This window comes from Hyperoodon ampullatus (assembly GCF_949752795.1).
Source record: "Hyperoodon ampullatus genome assembly, chromosome: 1".
NCBI lineage: Eukaryota > Metazoa > Chordata > Mammalia > Artiodactyla > Ziphiidae > Hyperoodon > Hyperoodon ampullatus.
The window spans coordinates 222,618,587-222,636,618 of record NC_136914.1 but is presented as its reverse complement, the minus strand read 5'-3'; the positions used below and the strand labels follow the sequence as shown (position 1 = coordinate 222,636,618).

Genomic DNA, 18,032 nt, shown 5'->3' with positions numbered 1-18,032 from the left:
TTTGTCATGGAACCTGCAGTTGGAAGATCCCGGTCCAATCTGTGGTGGTGCTTCTCGGGGACCTGTCTGTATGTTTAAGAAAATATTTTAATGCTCCTATGTGGAGCTTTCCTCTATCTAAATAACTTCTGTTCTTTGCATTATTGCACCTAAAGTCCCCGGAGGGCTATGTAAAATCTTAATCCATGGGTACATGGAAAATGATCCACGAGATCTGAGCCAGGCCAAGCTTGTTAGAATTCTGCTTTCCTTGCAGACAGATTTAAAGGAAGACATGCCTCAGATGCAGCCTCCTCCCTCCCAGCTTTGCTTCATAATGTTGGGGTTTAGTTGTTGACCTCTGCTGCAGTCTTAAAATGATAAATTCCAGATTACACGCATGGGTTGTTTTTCTGTCACCGTTGTTGTTTTTCCGGGCAGTATGAAAGGATCCGTGTTTTACGATAATACGGTAAAGAATCCATTTGGACTTGAGCAATGTAATAACTCGTTTGATTCGTAACCAGAGTCATCTCAGAGCCAGATTTCAATATTGGCAAAGCATCGGGCTGCAGACCTGGCCCATCTCTTGGGGAATCTCATGCTCTAGAACTGTGCGAGACTTTTTCTTTTTATCCCGCCTGCCTGTTCACATTTAATTTGTTCTTAGCCGTGTGCAATGGATTAACATTTCATCAGGGTAGATTAAGAGTGAATCGACATTAAAGCAGTCTCTTTCTGTTTTCCTCCTGTCACTGTTAGGCGATCAGAGGCCGGGATGGGGGCCCCTTTGGGATGGGGAGGGAGCACCCGTCCAAAAAGTGCCCTGGTGAGGACGGGGGAGATAAGCCGGAGCTTCAGTGTGAAAATAAGTCCCAGTTGCGGGTCGGGAGGCCTGGTTGGAGCCCGCAGCCGGTTTCATCAGTCTAACGAGATGTCACATGGAACAAAAGCTTTCGGGGTTTTATTTAGCTCCTAATCCGCACGCTGAGAGAGCCGAGGTCCATGTGAGCGCACCAGCCGGGAGGGGGGCCCGGCGGGCTGGATGCAGCCTCCTTTCTGGGACTGAGCCGTAAAGAAAAGACCTCTGGCGCTACCATTGGAGAGTGAGGCAAAGTTACCGTGAGTGTTGTGTTTTGTCTACTAAGGTTTCGGAGGATTAATAATTTAGGCCATACTTTGAAACAGAAAACCCACAGTTGGTTGTTCCTGCTGTCTTGGAAGGGATAGAATACAGCCAGGTCTGGTTTTGATGTATGTAATTGAAGATTTGTAAAGAAAGGCTTCCTCCTCTGCCTTGGCCGCAGTCATTTTTTTTTTTTCCAATGCCGGTTCCCAGCAGGCATATAAATATCGGTCGATCTCAGAGCTGGGATGCTGCCGGGTGGTACGAGGACCCCTGGGAGATCGCTGAGGCTCCGGGGAGGAGAAGCTCCCTGACAGACAGAGGCGGAGAGGGACCTTGGTACGAGCGGCCGAACCCTGGGCTGCAGGATGTCACCATGCCCGGGGCCGCCGAGCCTGGCCGCTACCGGGAGGCCTACTACAACTCGGTGGCCGGAAGGAAGAGCTCCGTTCCCGACTTCGCCTTTTACGACAGCAGACAGGCGGTGATGTCAGCTCGCAGGGCCCTGCTGCCGCGGGATTACTACAGCGACCCGGCCAGAGCCGCCCGGGCCCCCAGAGAGCCTCAGCACCATCACGACCCGGGAGCTGGCCAGCTGCTGCCCGATTATGGAGCCCTGGGCAGCAGGATGACATGGGAGCCAGTGCAAGGCCGGGCCCCTGTCCTGCAGGACACCGGTCACCTGTACCGCGATCCCAGAGGTAAAATGATCCCTCAGGGGCAGCGATCGCAGAGCGAGGCCCCATCGCCTGCGCGGTACTCGGGGGAGCTGGCCGACAGCAGGTTTGGGGCGGAGGCGCCCGCCTACCCTGCCAGCCAGGTCTACAGCGATGTGGGCGAGAGGCCTGTGGATTCTGCCACCGCTACCAGGCAGGCGGCCCCCACGTGCCTGGTCGTGGACCCTGGAGCGGCTGCTGCTTCCGAGGCCAGCCTGGGAACAGCCCCGGGCGCCCTGAACCGAGGCTACGGACCTGCCCGGGAAAGCGTCTACCCCAGGACGCCTTATGAGAATTGCGAGGCCGACCTGTCCGCCTTCCGGGGGCCCGGCAGCAGGAAGAGGAGTGCGATGCCCGAGTTCCTGGCCTTCCTGAGGGCGGAGGGCGTGGCCGAGGCCACGCTGGTGGCCCTGCTGCAGCAGGGCTTCGACTCCCCGGCCGTCCTGTCCACAATGGAGGATGCGGACATCAAGTGTGTGGCGCCCAACCTGGGCCAGGCCCGCGTCCTGAGCCGCCTGGCCAGCAGCTGCAGGACGGAGATGCAGCTGCGCAGGCAGGGCCGGGGAGGCTCCCTGCCCCGGGCGCGCTCCAGCAGCTTGAGCCACCGAAGCGAGCTCCACGGTGACTTGTCTGGTCTGGACGCCTCGGCCCTGCGGCCCCAGCCGGCGGGGCCCCTGCAGGCGACCTCCCCCCAGGCTGCAGATCCTGCTCGCCGCCCCTCCAGTGCGCCATCCCAGCATCTCCTGGAGACCGCGGCTACCTACTCTGCCCCGGGGGTGGGCGCCCAAGTCCCCCACCTTCCCTCCAACTCTGGGTACAGTTCTCCCACCCCTTGCGCCCTGACGGCGCGGCTGGGCCCTACATACCCCCCGCAGGCCGGGGTGGCCTTGACTAACCCGGGTCCCAGAACTGCCTACTCCACGGCGTACACGGTGCCCATGGAGCTGCTGAAGCGTGAGCGCGGGGCAGTGGCGTCTCCCCTGCCGAGCTCCCACAGCAGCCCCCAGCTCCTGCGGAAGCCCAGCGTCCCCCCGGAGCCCTCCACCTTGCTGCCGGCCAGCCAGAGCCTCCACACGCCCCACCCGCCCTACCAGAAGGTGGCCCGGCGGACGGGGGCCCCCATCATTGTGTCCACCATGCTTGCACCGGAACCAAGTAATGCACCCCCTCCCTGCCTTTCCTCATTTGGGACGTGGAGGGGACGGTGGGGGCAGAGATTTGAGCACAGGACGGTAGGTCCTCGTGTTCCTGTTGCTCTCTGGCCAAGCGCGGAGAGACCAACCCTCCCCTGGACTTGCTCACGCTTACACGCACACTCCGCCGAACCGGGCACCACGGCCAGCTAGCCAACTGGCGAGGGTTCTCTTGGGTGAAATAGATTTGTGGTTCAGGCTGACCCACTGGGATGGCATTGCCTCCCCTTTTCTCTAGTTGAGCTCAAGCCGATTTGTGGATTTCCCTTTCCTGTAAGGAAACACAACTGTGTTTATGGGAGAAACCCAGAAATCATTCAGAACAGGATGAAACCCTCAGCTCACGAGCGGTGGCAGTTTCTCTCCAGTTCACATTCAGTGGCTTTGGAGAAGGTGGGATATTTGTCCAACGCCTCCCGTAAATTGTTCATCGTTCACTTGCCGTTAGAAGTGCATGATAGCATGGAAACGCACCTCTGAAGGGTCTACCCAGCATCAGAGGTGGAATTAATCACTGCAGAGCTAAAAACGGGTGTGCTTCCAGAATTGTGTGTTAAACAAAGCAAGATGTTGAAATCCCTTAGAACTCCCTGTTTCAAAAACAGACTTAGCCTCACATATTGGAAAACACGGTTGGGAATTCTGCTTACTTGTAGGGAAGAATATATTTCCAAGTTGAGGAAAGAGAGAAGGATCCTAGCTGTTCTCTTCAGAACACGAGACAAGTGTAATTGAATGCATGTGTTTCCCTGGGCGTCTGGATAAAGTTCCAGGTGGGCATCCTCTGAGCGACACTTAAGAATTTTTATTTTGACTCTAGAATCTTTCCTGGCCATTGAAGCTGTAAATCAGCTTTCTTCCTTTCTTTCCCCTGTCCTCCCCAACATAGTTTAGAAAACTGAATCTTTCAAATGAATTTTTTTTTCCTGAATAACTAGCATTATAGGGTGGAGATAGTGGGACGAAAATGGTGGTAAAAATAAGATGTACCTGTTTGAAAATACCCCTTAAATAGCCATGGGTGGGGACTGGGAGCCTGATCTTGCAGCTCTGAGATATTGCATTAGGGTTATCTGTTATATTGGTGAAGCCGCTGATGATTTGGCTACTCATAGACTGAAATGGCTGTTGCTTTACATGCTGACCTCCACACACGTTTCTTTCTTATTTCCAAAGGGACGCTGGTTGGAGTTTTCTGTTGTCTCTCCCTGTAGGTTGTGGTTTTGTCTCATGTATGGATTTTCTTTTTAAGTCTTATCATAAAATTTATTTGACTTTTTTTTTTTTTTAAATCAGTGTGTGACAGGAGGAAAGTCAGACAGTATTTCCCAGGCCCTGTGTCTTCCCTTTCACAGTCAAACATTCTTTCTTTGCAACCAACTAATTTGCATGGCGATGACATTTGTTGCTTCAGTAATTTCATCTGATAATGGCTGGGCTTGCAAAGCGGATCTGAAAACATTTCCTTAATTATGTGTTGCTAAGCAACGGGAGGGTTTGGTCATAATCACAGAAAGATTATCTCCACGCTGAAGTCCTGGAAAGGTTTTGCTTAAGGAGGACCTGTTAAATTGCCTTCTTTTCTTCTCTTTTTCTGTTTATTTTGCACTGCCTTCTAACAAAAACAGTCGCTGTTATTTGGGTACGGGGGTGAGGGATCTTATTTAAGTTGTTTGGAGTGTGATTGTTAACACACGGTTTTGCAGACCGAGGGATATTGATTTTTGTTTCATTTGCATGGCAGCAAGCCAGTGCCAAGAAGTCTGCAGTCGGAAGTCTGCCAGCCAAAAAATTTCTCTGTCAGATGATCTGTCCCGTAGCAGTGGTTCCTCTCATTCCTTCTCGAACGTTCAGTGTGTCATCATAGCCCTCCCCCCGAAAACAGTGTGTCAGGGACCGGGGTAGGAGCTTGGCTTCCCCGGGAGCTTTGAGCCTGGATACATGGCATTTTGTGTGGCAGATTTCATGAAGTCAATAGCCAGGTTGGGATCTGTCGGAACCTACAGTCCATAACATTCACGGTTAAGGAAACCACTGCAAACCTCGGGTCTAGAAACCTGAAGCTCACAGGGGCAGCCCTACCGCTGCGGCTGCTGAGCTGAAACGGGAGACTGCGATCTTTAAATCCAGATCGAGCCGCCTTGGACATTTGCGGCACAACCAGCACAAATAAATCTTCATTCTGGTTTTCGCTTAACTCACATGTTTCCCTCTGATCTGGAGGGGCAGGGGATGCCAGGAGTTGGGCTTATCTCCTCTCTCCCTTTGGAGGGTGATCTGAGTGTTTGCAGTGGGTGGGTTGTTTGTTTTTAAGTGCTTGGTTTTATTTTTATATGCTTTGGATATTTTAATTTTTTCATCTTTTGTACATTTTTAAAAGTGACTTTCCAGTTACAGTTATTACAAAATATTGGCTATATTCCCTGTGTTGTACAACACATCCTGGAGTAGATATTTTAATTTATATTTGCTTTTCTCGGTCCATGAACTACCTGCTTCATCTTGGTTGGCTTTGTTGCTCTAAATACCAGGCTCCTGTTTGCTAGTGCATGGACCAGGCAGTGGAGGGTGACCAGGTGAGGACGGGGCCCCAGGGCAGCCCCCAGCCCCCGTGACGCGGGATGAGTGGGGCCGCACGTCAGACCCACGGGAGTATCGGTACCCAGTGGATCTGCTGTCGTTTACACACTGACCTGCTCGACTGGGGCACAAGCTGCGGAACCTTCTGGCAGCGGCTCTAACCCAGCGATGCCCCCTCCCCCCCACGTCACATGGTGTCAACCTCGGCCAAGGATTTGCCGTCGCCCGAGTCCCCCCTGTGCCGGGTGCAGCGGGTGCGTCGTGTGAACAGCAGTGCTGCAGCCATCTTCACGGCTTTGTCCTCCGAATACAGCGCCACACACGGGCTGCAGGGGCCTCAGAGCTTCCAACGTGAGAGATGCAGCCCCAGCCCGCTCTCTTTCTGGCCCTTTTCAGTTTCCTTCCAGGCATTTTTCTCCATTAAGTGCATCCGTGACCCCCATCTAGTTGCCGGGGGCACTGCCCAAAGACCCTTCAGGACAGGACAAGACAGGGGTGTCTGCAGCCCATTTATACTGGGGGTGTGGGAGAGGCTGGTGGTGTCACAGTGTTATCTGTCACCAGAGCTGGTCACTTGCGTGGCAGCGTTTGATGTGATACTGATATCTTGGCACTGGTTTCTAGCACCGTGGGAGTGCATGCCGGGTCTCCAGGGGAGGAAGTCCCATCAGAATCAGAATGGAGGATTGTTCCTGTCAGGCCCACGCACGCCTGGTGATTCCGCCCGCGTCCTTGCCTTTGTTTTTGAAGGTCCCTCTGCACATGAAGATCTGTGCTGGGGAATGGGGTCCAGACGATTCACTGGTTCTGAGGGTGATGACCCTCAAACCGTCAGCCTGGAGGAGGCCACCATGAGGCCCCAAAGACACCCTCCTGCCAAGCCAGTTGATCACACCCATTCCCCACCCCCAAAGCAGAGCCAGCCCAAGAAGGGTGGGCTCAGCCAGACCCCTGCATGTCAGTATGTGGGGACCGTGCCCCTGAGCTGGCCCCGCAGAGCAACGGGATGGTGACACCAGCTCTTCCGTTGTCAAGATCCTGCAGCCTGCCCAGGGAGATGTGTAAAGGAAGTAGACCTCTCCCGGGCTGCGGTCCAGGGCAGGGTTCCTGAGCACAGACCCCTGGGGGCTGGTCCCCTCAGCACTGCCCCAGCCCCTGCTGCGTTCCGGGCTTGGGGTCAGATGTTTGGTGCTCACAAGTGGATGCACCCCAGCCTGGGCTTCAGGTGCATCCCCCCACCCTCCGCCCAGTTAATACATAAAAGAACAGTTACTGCAGTGTGAAACAAGGGCCAGGATAGGGACACACGTGGGGAGCCTGCAGCACTCGGGGAAGCATCCCCGAGGAGCGTGAGTGCGCTGGCAGGGGAGGCTGAGGGCAGGGGTCAAACTCCAGAATGACCGTCAAACTGCAAACGTGGTGGTGGGGCTAAGGGAGAGGACGCTGCCCAAACCAGCACGAGGGTGGGTGTATGTGTAGGTGTAGCCCGAGAAGGCTGTCGCGGTCCTGGCTGTTGCCCAGTGACTCCCTGGAACGGGCTCTCTTGAAGAGTGATAACCTCCATGGTCAGGAAATCCTAGCCACGTGTAGCTGGCAGGGGACTCGTCCAGGGTCACCTACCAGGGCTCGCCGCCTCCTCTGGCCGAGGCCCTTCTCCCCAGCGGTCTCCCTTCCAGGTGGAGCCCGGGAAGGATCCACGTACTTCCAGGATGCTGACAGCTAGGCCATTCCAAGTAAAACACCTGAAATAAGTCCAAGGTCGATAAAATCCACAGGCTTTTGTTTTGCTTTTGCACTTGGAGGGTCTTTCGGGCTGGCCACAGGGTGCGTGGGTTTAGCGTCCGAGGTCGCCCTTTGGTTGGTTCACTCTTCTTCCCTTCCTCACTCAGGGTGCCCCCCTTTGCTGGGCCAGCTTTGAAAGTGGTGCTTTTATCACTGTCACTGTTCCTTGATTACTTCTCAGGCCGGGAGGCAGGACTCTGGCTTCGGCGCACTCGGCTCAGAGACTGGGCTTATCCCGCAGCGGTCTGTCCCTCAAAACAGCCTGCTCTGACCTTTTGGGTGTGGACTTGGTCCTTCTGTCCGTGGAGGACACCGTCTAGGTAAGCTGTGGTCTGGTGGCCTGGAGGCGTCCCAGCTGCTATCTGTGCCAGGGCAGAGGGCCACGCTGGCAGGCCTGAGTCACAGAAAAGCTTAACGGGCCTTTCACAGAACTGGGTATCTGGACCCTTCTGTCAATTCGCCTCTTCTGTGGCACCCCACCCCTAACCCTGATGGCTCAGACCCCCTCTGCAGGGGTGTGTATCAGTGATCGTACAAGGAGTGTGATCTGTGGGAACTTGGGTTTGGACCCCAGTTCTCTGCCTAATAATCTGGGAATACCCCCCACCCTCCCCCTTACTGGTGAAATGGGCTCCCGGCCACTTGGAGGCTCTGAGGTCATTGTAGGTTTTCTGCCTAATGTGATGGGAGACACAGAGAAGGTGGTTAATGAAGCTGTTCCTTGCTGTGCTTTCCTGCGAGTTAGTTTAAGGGAACTGATCTGTGTTCTCGCAGAGGAAGATGGGGCTAAGACTATTGCTGGACACCGGGCAGCTGTGCCCGAGCTCCTGTCACCAGACCCTCTTCGTGTGGCCTGAGCAGCACCAAGTTGCCCGGCACAGGCTGGCCATGCCTTCTCATCTCTAGATGGGTGTTTGGTCTTCCAGTTTTACAGAGTGGCCCTGAGTAATAGAGATCGGGGCCTCACTGGCCTCTGCCTTCAGAAAGTGGCCTGTCGGACGTGGCTTTGGTCTCTAGGTAACAGTTCTGTGTATTAGTATCTCTTTCCAACCCCAGACTCCTCCAGGGATGATTGCCTCTCTGAAATGCTTAGAAGAGGTGGCAGTCTCGTCCACGGCGCCACTTAGATTTTCCAGGGGACACAAGTGCCTGAGCCCGATGCACAGATGGGGTGAGCCTCGGTGCATTTATCTGCCCAAGAAAAGGCAAAGCCAACAGACCCCTTCGCCACATTACTTCTTTTTTTTTTTGCGGTATGCGGGCCACTCACTGTTGTGGCCTCTCCCGTTGCGGAGCACAGGCTCCGGATGCGCAGGCTCAGCGGCCATGGCTCACGGGCCCAGCCGCTCCGCGGCATATGGGATCCTCCCGGACCGGGGCACGAACCCGTATCCCCTGCATCGGCAGGCGGACTCTCAACCACTGCGCCACCAGGGAGGCCCGCCACATTACTTCTTTACATGACCCTTGCCCTTGAGAGTCCAGTGTCCACTGGACACTGGGCTTCTCTAACCTACATTCTACTGGGTGGACCTGGGTGGGCCATGGGGCCCAGGAAGCAAAACTCAAAGTCCTCACTGGCTTTTGGTACCAGACACCTGATTGGCAAATATTTTCTCCCATTCTGCAGTTGTCTTTCTACTTTCTTGATATTGTCGTTGAAGCACAGAAGTTTTCATTATGATGAAGTCCAGTTTATTTTTTTTCCCCCCTCTGGTTGCTGTGGTTTTGGTGTCATCATCCAAGTTCATGAAGATTTGTGCCTCAGTTTTCTTCCTAAGAGTTTTGTGTAGTGTTAGCTCTTACATTTAGGTCCTTTTGAACCATCCTGAGTTGACCTGAATCTGGAGTAAGGTAGGGGTCCCACCGCATTCTGCTGCCTGTGGATACTCAGTTGTCCCAACACCGTTTTTAAAAGAGAAAAACCAACATATACTAACATGGAAGATTTTCAGGTGTTTGGAACCTATTTCTTGCCCCTAAGATTACACAAGGCAAGAATTCTGAAGCTATTTGATAGGCTCTTTGCTAGTACATGGGTTTTGTTTTGTTTTTTTTTTTTTAAGTTTATGAAAGGGAAATAATGCTTTAATCCATAACTGATTAGCCCTTGTTAGCAATATAGAAGCTAAATGTACTTAAGTTAATGTGCTGCTGGGTGTGTTTTACCCACCTCTGAGGCTGGCTTACACAAAGGACTTTTCTAGTTGTTTTTCATGTAAAGGGGAAAAAAACCCAAGACTGTTGACTTTTATTTGCTCCGTCCTGCTCAGGGAACAGGAAGGTATATGGCAGTTAAATTTAGCCAAACAGTGGTGCTCGGCATATGAATAAAACACCCTTTGCCAGATTGTTAGGAGAGCATAAAATCAAACCTGTAAACACTGGTCCCCACTGAGAGGGTGGGCGGTTCCTGGGGATGCGTTCTGAGTGCGGTTGAGAACTGATCCCAGGAAGAGTTTGCAAATGTGAGCGGAACAGCTTCTTGTTTAAACGTGGGAGAGCTGGGTGAGAAAACTCTGGTGCAGAGTTTGTGCTAGTAAATGAGGTCTCTGGGCTGTGCTCCCGGGGACGGGAGGAGAGCCCGAACTCACTCTGATGCCTGTGTTCCAAGTGCCGCTGTGTGCGGTGCTGGTGAGGCCGATGGGGAGCGAGTCCTCCCGATACCGGCTTGGTAGGAAAACGTCGCCCCCCGCAGGGCTCAGGGGGAGCCCCTGGCCCCAAGTTGCCCCTGATACGCCTCTTGCTCTCTACCAGGACTGGGGCTGGAGAAGCCAGCCTTGAGTGCATCTAGGGCATACGCAGCCCAATAAATAAGAGTAGATGTCACCATTCTGCAGCATTTGACCACAGTTATCTCATCTGAATTCCCAGGAAGACTGTAGGCATTTCCCCTTTCAAGATGAAAATTCTGAGGCTCAGAGAGGTTAGCACTCTTCCCCAGGTCACACAGCAGGACAGGGATTTTTGGGCCAGGCTGTCTGACTCCAAACTTGTGCTTGGTCGCTGTGTCGTGACGAACCACCAAGCACAGCGCGTTAGGACAGCAGGGGAAATTCAACAGTGGTATGAAGTCAGGGAAGGGCGGGGGGCACCAGCCCATGCTGGAAACCAAGGTCCATCTCAGCAAGAGAAAGTGAAGAGGGTGATTCCAGAGTAGGAGCCCCACGGTGCTCTGAGGCTCACTTCCCCGAGTGTGACATTGACAGGATGGACCTACGTACTACCCCTCAGAGAGCTCTGAGGACCACGTCACGGGGGCTGGCCCAGGCTTTGCACACGCGTAAGCTCAGTGCTCGTGTGGCCCCAGGGGCACCTACTGGCGCTTGCCTGTCCCTAGCTGGTGCCCGGCAGGACTGCACTTGGGTCCACGCTGTTCTGTTGCAGAGCCAAACCCCTTTCCTCTGTACTGTGCTGCCCTCTGGGAGAGTCAAGGAAATTAATTCTTCTGTGTGATTAAGTGGAATGTAAAATGTCCTTTGGTCCTAAGAGGACTTAAGCCTGGCTATCAGGAAGAGCTCTCACACACACAAGGGTAAAACTGAGTGGATGGGAAAATAAGCGCAGGAAAAGATGAAGCTGGGTGATAAGGCCAGAACTCAGCACTCTGTGGTCCTGTGCGCAAGGACAGGTGAGAATTTCACTCTGAGCTTCCTAGCAACCAAAGTAAAGAGGGAAATGAGATCTCTTGAAAGATTCACATTGCTCCTAAGATGGCACCAATGAGCCCTTTGCTCAAAAAAATCCTTTTTCTGAGCAATCACGAGCTGAATTTCTCCCACCCTCGACAACATGTCCAAAGAATCAGCGTCCACTCTGGATGTGCAGTGTTCCCTCCCCATGATGCCTCAACCTACACCCTCCCATTCACAGGCTCTACTACCTTGGGACAACTTCCTGCATCTCATCTAAAAATTTTGTTAAATTTTTTACCAGGGCCTTATCCAGTCGAAGTTGATAAGCTCATAGGCGCAGGCTTGGGGCCTGGCTGGGCTTCTCCTGCAGCAGACAGCTGACTTCCTCTCCAGGGTGTCTGCTGCTTCCTTAGCCCAGCCCTCGGTGGGCATTGCCAAGTCCACAGGGAAGTGGCGATTCTTCTCAGTTGAGGGGGCTCCGCCTGGGGAGCTGAATGCTGTCGCCAGCAGCCCAGCCTGAGCCGGTCTCTTCCCCCTCCATCTTTGGTGCTTAAAGCTCACCTCTTAACCTAACCGGCTTTTCTGCTGGGGAGTTGTCTATTAAATGCTTTATATTTGAAGGAATAAATAGGACTTCGTGATGGGTTCTAGTGTTTTCCTATGTCCTGGGCTTTGAGCCTGGATTGCTTTAGGCATAAAGTTACAGAGGAAAAGCGCAGGGCGGGGACGTCCAACCAGCTGTTGCACTTGGGAGAATTAGCTTCCTGGCTGCTCTGGGGCCTAAGGGCAGCACGCTTGGCCTCTGGCCTGCCGGACAGCAAGCCTGTTAAAGGGTCCTTAAGAATCACTTTCCTTTTGGGTTTTGGAGCCACAGGAAAAACTTAAGTTATCTGAAAGCCTTGTGCTTCTTCCGTCTCCATCCCGGCCTTGGTGGCTGCCATAGCTAAGAAGCAGGGTGGTATTTTGTTTTTATGGGCCCTCGGTCCAGGCAGTACAGTTAGAAAACTAAGCCTGAGTCTGCTAGGCTCTTCCAGTGGCCTTTAGGGAGAAGGGTATCTTGTCTGTTCCTTAGGGGCCCTGGTGGAGTCGGTCCCTCTGATTCCAGGTGGCTAGCCGACCAGAGAGGCAGCAGCCCAGGAGGGCTCGGGGCGTGGAGCACGCGTAGGCCGACCTGCTCTCCTAGTGACGCGTCTGCTGTGGCCCCCTGTCGACCTTGTCCAGGCGAGCCTGGAGGGCCAGTGTTGTTCCACTGCTGCTTCCTGGGCTTTGGAAGAAAGGGCCCTTCCAGGCACCAAGAAGAGTGGGGTGTCCTCGGCCTGGTTGGGGACCCCCTCCAAGGGGTTCCCTGGCCCCAGTCTGTCCCGACAGTGCTGTAGCCCACCTGCTGGGTGCCAGGCCCCTCCAAACGCTCACCTGGAGAGGGGTCGGGGCAGGTGACTTATGCTGTTGGTGGGTTGACTGCAGCCTCCCCTGGTCACACCAGCCCGGCATGAGCCCATCACAGTACAAGCTGGTGGCACTCAGGCCAGTGTGTGGGCCTGCGGCGCCTGCCTCCGCCAGACTCCTGGCATCCGTTGGTTCTTTGCTCATCTTTATTTCACTTAATTTGTCTTAAACATCCCCTTCTGTTGTTGCCATGGACACATTTTTAGAACTTGAGAAATAACTCAAGTGAAGTACCCAGTGGCCTCCGCTGGCGGTCCCCACGCCATGGGCAAGGCCTTCCTGGAAGTCCCCGAGGCTCAGAGGCTCAGCCCATCCCTTCTCAGTCCCAGGCCAGGAGCCCTGGGGCTCCAGTGCCTCAGCAAGCCCTGCCTGGCCAGAGGCCACCTCCAGGTTGCTCCTCGTAAGGACGGTCCTGGAAGGCACAGGCACGTGAAGTCCTGGCTTAATCCTTTTAGGAGCAGAGCAGAGGTCAAGGGCCAAGCTGACATCTTCTGGACCAGGTTTCTCATCAGCCGGGCCCATGGGTGTAGCTGGGTCTTAGGACTTTGCGAAGTGAGTACGTGTCCCTGAGAGTGGCTGAGCGAGGGGCCGTGTACTCATGGGTCACTCCCCCCCCACCGTGGGCGCTTTGACTTGCCTGGATGCAGCCTTCCCGTCTCCGTGGTTCTGAGGGCTCCAGGGGCAAGCAGCAGACCAGAGGGACTTGGGGTGGGCCCTGGGCACGTCTCAACTTGGGAGGAATGAATGCAGGATGGAGGGGCTGTGTCTCTCCCCTGGCGCCACAGGATTTCATTGCATGGCAGTTACCACCCCAGTGATGGACCCTTCAGGCCTCAAACTCCAGAGTGACCCCAAAGGGAAAGGTCTGTCTCTACCATGAGAAACAGCAGACGATGGTTCTTGATTTATGAATTCCCAGCCGAGCATCTGTAATGGGTAGGCAAGCCAGTGCTGGGGTCGGAGGGGGGACCTGGAGACCTGCCTCAGCCTACTGAGGTGAGAGCACCTGTCTGCCATCAGAGTGGGTGGGTCCCAGGGCCGGGCGGGTGGCATCTGTCGTTCTGTCAGCGTGAGGCGTGTGCAGTTTGATCCCCAGGGAGATGTAGGAGTGACATGTGATCGTCCCCGATTGTCCGCGGTGAGCCCTGGGATTGAGGCTGAGCCGCTGATGTGAGGCAGACCTGGCCGACCACGTGGTCACTCTGTGACCTTGGATGAGCTTCTCTCACCGCACAGTCTCTGCTTCCTCGTTGGCAGCACAGCAACAGCTCTCAAGGAGTTTGTCTAACACAGGGTTTGAATGAGAAAGTGCAGGAGAAGCACCCAGCACAGCAGCCCTTCTAAACAGGCGAGAACCAACGGGACTGGCTTTATCTCTTCGTCCTGGTGCCCCGTGGACAGTGTCCTCATACCTGCTTGCCGTCTCCCAGCTACCCAAACCTTGGGTTGCCTGCGTGGGCTGGTTTGGGCTGTGTAGGTGATTTTATTGATGCAATGAAAGATTGCAAGTCAATTAAGGGAAAATGTCTGAGGGCAGCGGTGCCAGCTGCGTGACTTTACTTTACAACTTGAGGCTGGTCTCAGGTGTTTCCCAGCCCCAGGCACGTCACCGTCCAGTCTGGTCTGATTACTGTGGTGGAGGGACCCCTGGGCTGCAGAGAGCCGTTTGAATCTACAGGTGACGCTGAGCCGGGGTGGGGTCTCTCCAGCGAGCTCCAGAGCAGCTCAGGACTTGGAAAGCCGCCCTTGAGTTCAGAATCTCAGGGTTCCTGGCTCGTAAGCTGGGACCAGAGTGGAGCCGCCACCACGGGGGGAGAGCAGGCCCTGGACGCCCACCTCACGGCCAGTCTCCGCCTCCTGCTGTGGCGCCGCTGGCCAGTGGCTGAGGGTAAGGTGGGCCCTGACCGAGGAGCAGTGGCTGAGCTTGGCTGGCTGAGCCCTGGCTTTGGGTCAGCGCCCTTGAGGGACACTGAGACACACAACGTTGGGGACCCTGTCAGTGAGTGGCCTGGGAGCCCCCTTTTGCCCTTGAGAAGTTCATGCCCTATTAGCTGTGGTCTAGGGCGAGGTCCTGAGGCTCATCTCTTCGACAGGCTTGGAGGAGATGCCATAGGGAAGGAGGGCCTGGGGAAGGCGCAGGCCACTGGGCTGCCTTCTGACCCCTGGCAGTCCCGGCGGAGACAGGGCAGTCCCGTAAGAGAACGAGCGCCAGGGGATTCCACCGGAGCTGTTCGTTGGAAAAGAGGTGCAGAACATGTGTGCTCCAGGCCTAAGCTACCGGTCACTTGCCCCTCCAGAGACTGTCCCCCGTGTTGAGAAGCATGCAGAGGTGTGCCCTCACCTGGACGGGAAGCCAGTGGGTCCTCGCACCTGGGGACCTGCTGTTCCCCAAGCCCAGAGCCTCCAGCCCTTGCACCCAGGCCACGTCCCTTTATCCCTCCTCAGGTTCTGCAGGGCCACCCACGTGAGGCTGGGCCTTTGGGGGAAAGCAGACCATATATCACGTTTCCCCCCGAGTGGAAGCAGGGCCGAGCGTCCTCAGCTGCTTTGAAATGTGCTCCTTGGCGGCGTATTTGCTTTTCAGTGATGCCCTGCATGGTTCTTTCTAGCCCGGTCAGTTGGGAGGGTCTTTCCCACCTGGTCTGAGTGGGTGCTGTTTGCCTTGCCCCCAGTGGGAAGCACCAGCTTTCCAGACAGAACATCAGGTGCTTCTTCCGGGCAGAGGGATTCACCAGGAACACAAGAGGCTCCCCTGGGACTCGGGAGGGTGAAGGAGCCCAAACACTGAAGACCAGGAGCCACCCGGGAAAGGGTGCGTCCAGCACAGCACGGCGGGGGCGTGTGGACTCCAGACACGCCCACCTGGCCAGCGTGTGAGTGTCTAAGAGAATGAGTTTAAACAAGTGATAAAGGGTTCTGGTTTTGTTTTTAAGCTCTGCTGGGCAAAGGAAAAGTATCTGTCACTTTTCTCTGTTCCGGTTCCCCGGTGAGGTACGGAGCCTGCACCGTTCAGGCTGCCGGGACAGTTCCCCCGGGCGTCTCTAAGGAGTCAAAGTACAACAAATGCTTGTCTTTCTGGAGGTACAGAAGTTGTACTTTTTTTTTTTTTTTTAACTAGCTGATGTGCGTCCCACAAGTCTAGACCCCTGCTTAAAGGACACACCTCGTGCGTGCACGCTGGGTTAGCAGCGTTCACCCAGCAAGGCTTGGGTGGGGAGGGGGCAGTGGCCTGGGCTCCCGGGAGCCTGGGAGCTGCCTGCTCGGCCTGCTGTCTGCCCAGCTCTTACCTGAGCTACATGGCCTGAGAGCATCTTACTTGGAGGCCGTGACTCGTTAAGATCCATGTTGTACTTAAGAAACTAATCTACTTGTCAGGGCACTCTGTAGCCATCTGTGGACCGAGCCGCCAGCTGCTTTTGCAGAGAACACTAAAATCAGGGCTGAGGAGTGGCTTCAAACCAGCCGCCCCCCAGCCCCCGCCCCCATGGAGCACACCCAGCCTTCCAGGAGCCCCCTTAGTGTGGGTCACCCCCAACAGCCCAGCCCCTGGGTGCTCGGGCCTGGTGAGGCCACATTTCCCCACACTTGTGTTTTTTCTTAATAGCTTTATTGAGAGGTATAAACTCAAACGCCTGTACCATTCATCTCTCAACGTGCCAGTGTGGTGGTGATTAGTATATTCACAGCTGAGTAGAGGCGCCCGGCTTCCAAAGACCAAGTAGCATTCAAGTTGCTGATAGTCCTAGTGAGGAGAGGGCTGCGTGTGCAGTGACCGCTGGGCTTCCTTCCTACCTGGCTGCACCGCTCATCACGGGGGCCTGTGGGCAGTGCCCTCACAGGCATACTTCAGAGATAACTTGGGTTCTGTGCTGGACCACCACGATAAAGCAAATATCGCAAACAAAGCAAGTTATATGAACTTTTTGGTTTCCCAGTGCATATACAAGTTATGTTTACACTGTAGTCTGGAAAGTGTGCAACAGTGTTATCTTTAAAAACAGTGTTCACACCGTAATTTTAAAATATGCAGGAAATGGTGACAGTAGACTTACTCAACACAGGGTTACCACAAACCTTCAGTTTGTTTGTTTTTTTTTAAAAAAAAAAAAAAAAAAACAACACGGTACCTGCAAAGTGCAATGAAACGAGATGTGCCAGTAGTTGCTGATACACACAGTGATGGCACGGCCATCTGCACTTTCGTTAAAAAATAGTTGACTCCTTTTTATTCCCCAGTGCTAGTTTTAAGCCAGGTTGTTCTGTCTTCAACCTTTAATCCTGCTGTTTTTCTAGTACTTGACTTGGGGCTAGCGCTCAGTCAGGCTCGAGTGAAAGTTTTCTGCTGGGCGAGGTTCTAGATGGCTGGGTGTGTGGACACTGCAGAGCTCAGGTTAGCTGGCCTGTGCTCACCCCTTGGGCGCCCCAGGAACCCTGTCACCTTCCCAGACCTTGGTGCCCTACGTGCGGAGTGAAGAATAGAAAACTTCCTTCCAGAGAGGGAGAGACTGACACGAGACTCCCAGTGACCAGGCCGTATGATTCAGCATCAGATAGGGCTTCTAGGGTGTTCCAGGGGAGAAGTCTGAGAGCTGGGGGCTCATTCAGGAAAGTGAGGAGAGAGCTGTTTCAAAAGGCCGCATTTCAAAAGGCCGCACCAGAATCCTGAAACCTACAGTTGGCCAGGCCTTGGAGAAGGGCCCTTGCGAGTGCCGTGGGGAAGAAGCAGCCTAACCCATCACTGGGGGAAGGAGAGTGGGGCTCCAGCCCTGACATAAGGATGCCTGTGACAGCGACTTCATCATTACTGACCTGTCCACAGCTTGATCCCTGCTTGGGGCACCTGCCCTGCAGAAGTCCATCCCCTCTGGGATCTCTCACCTTGATCTGTCCTGGCAAGGCCTGGGGACAAGCCTCGGGGGGTTTCTGCAGCACTGGCGATGCGTCCCTGCTGGTGGAGGACAGGTGGGCTCCCCGCCTTGGCCTTGCCTTGCTGGGCACGTCAGCCAGCTATTGCCGTGTGGCCGATCGCTCCAGAACTTCCTGGCTTCTAGGCAGCTGAGCTCAGCTGGGACTGGACAGTCTGTGGTGGCCTCCCCACCTCAGCTGGGACGGCTGGGCCCCGGCCCCAGGGTCCTTCCTCCCAGTGCCTCCCATTCCTCCCCAGCTAGTCTCAGGTTCCTGTGTGAATTTGGATGGTGTGACGCTGACCCCGGAGGCCCAGCCTTGGAAGAGGTGCCGCAGCACCTCTGTCACTCGGTGTGGGTCAGACTGAAGCACGAACGAGGCCAGCACGTTTCCTGGGGCTGGGGAAGCAGACCCCCCTCTTGGCGGGGGGAGCAGCAGAGTCACATTGGGAAGGGGGCAGGTGTCACAGGCCATCGGGAACAGTGCCAGGTACAGGTGAGGTCCTTGCTGTGGGGGGTGGGGTGCAAACCCAGGCACCTGCTGCAGAGCCAAGCCCCACTCGGGGGTCTCTCTCCCCTTCCCCTCCAGAAGCCCACCCTTCTCAGCAGAACAGAGGGCTGTCCCGGAGTGACTGAGGAGGTCTGCGGTCTGCTCCTGGCTGCGGGGACCT

The 18,032-nt window shown here is 55.0% G+C and overlaps 1 protein-coding gene across 2 annotated transcripts in view; it reads left to right on the top strand.

Moving 5' to 3' along the window:
- CTBP2 (C-terminal binding protein 2) overlaps window positions 1-18,032 on the top strand; it is a gene marked incomplete at its 5' end in the record, with an annotated part of 51,286 nt that overhangs the window by 10,953 nt on the left and 22,301 nt on the right. Inside the window, one exon of one of the 2 annotated variants that reach the window (XM_079715321.1) lies at window positions 1,305-2,976. The exons of the other annotated variant lie outside the window; for it this stretch is intronic. Within the exon in view, the coding sequence (XP_079571447.1) occupies window positions 1,305-2,976 (1,672 nt within the window). Of the gene's footprint in view, window positions 1-1,304; window positions 2,977-18,032 lie in introns of those variants that run through there. 2 annotated transcript variants of the gene reach the window in all.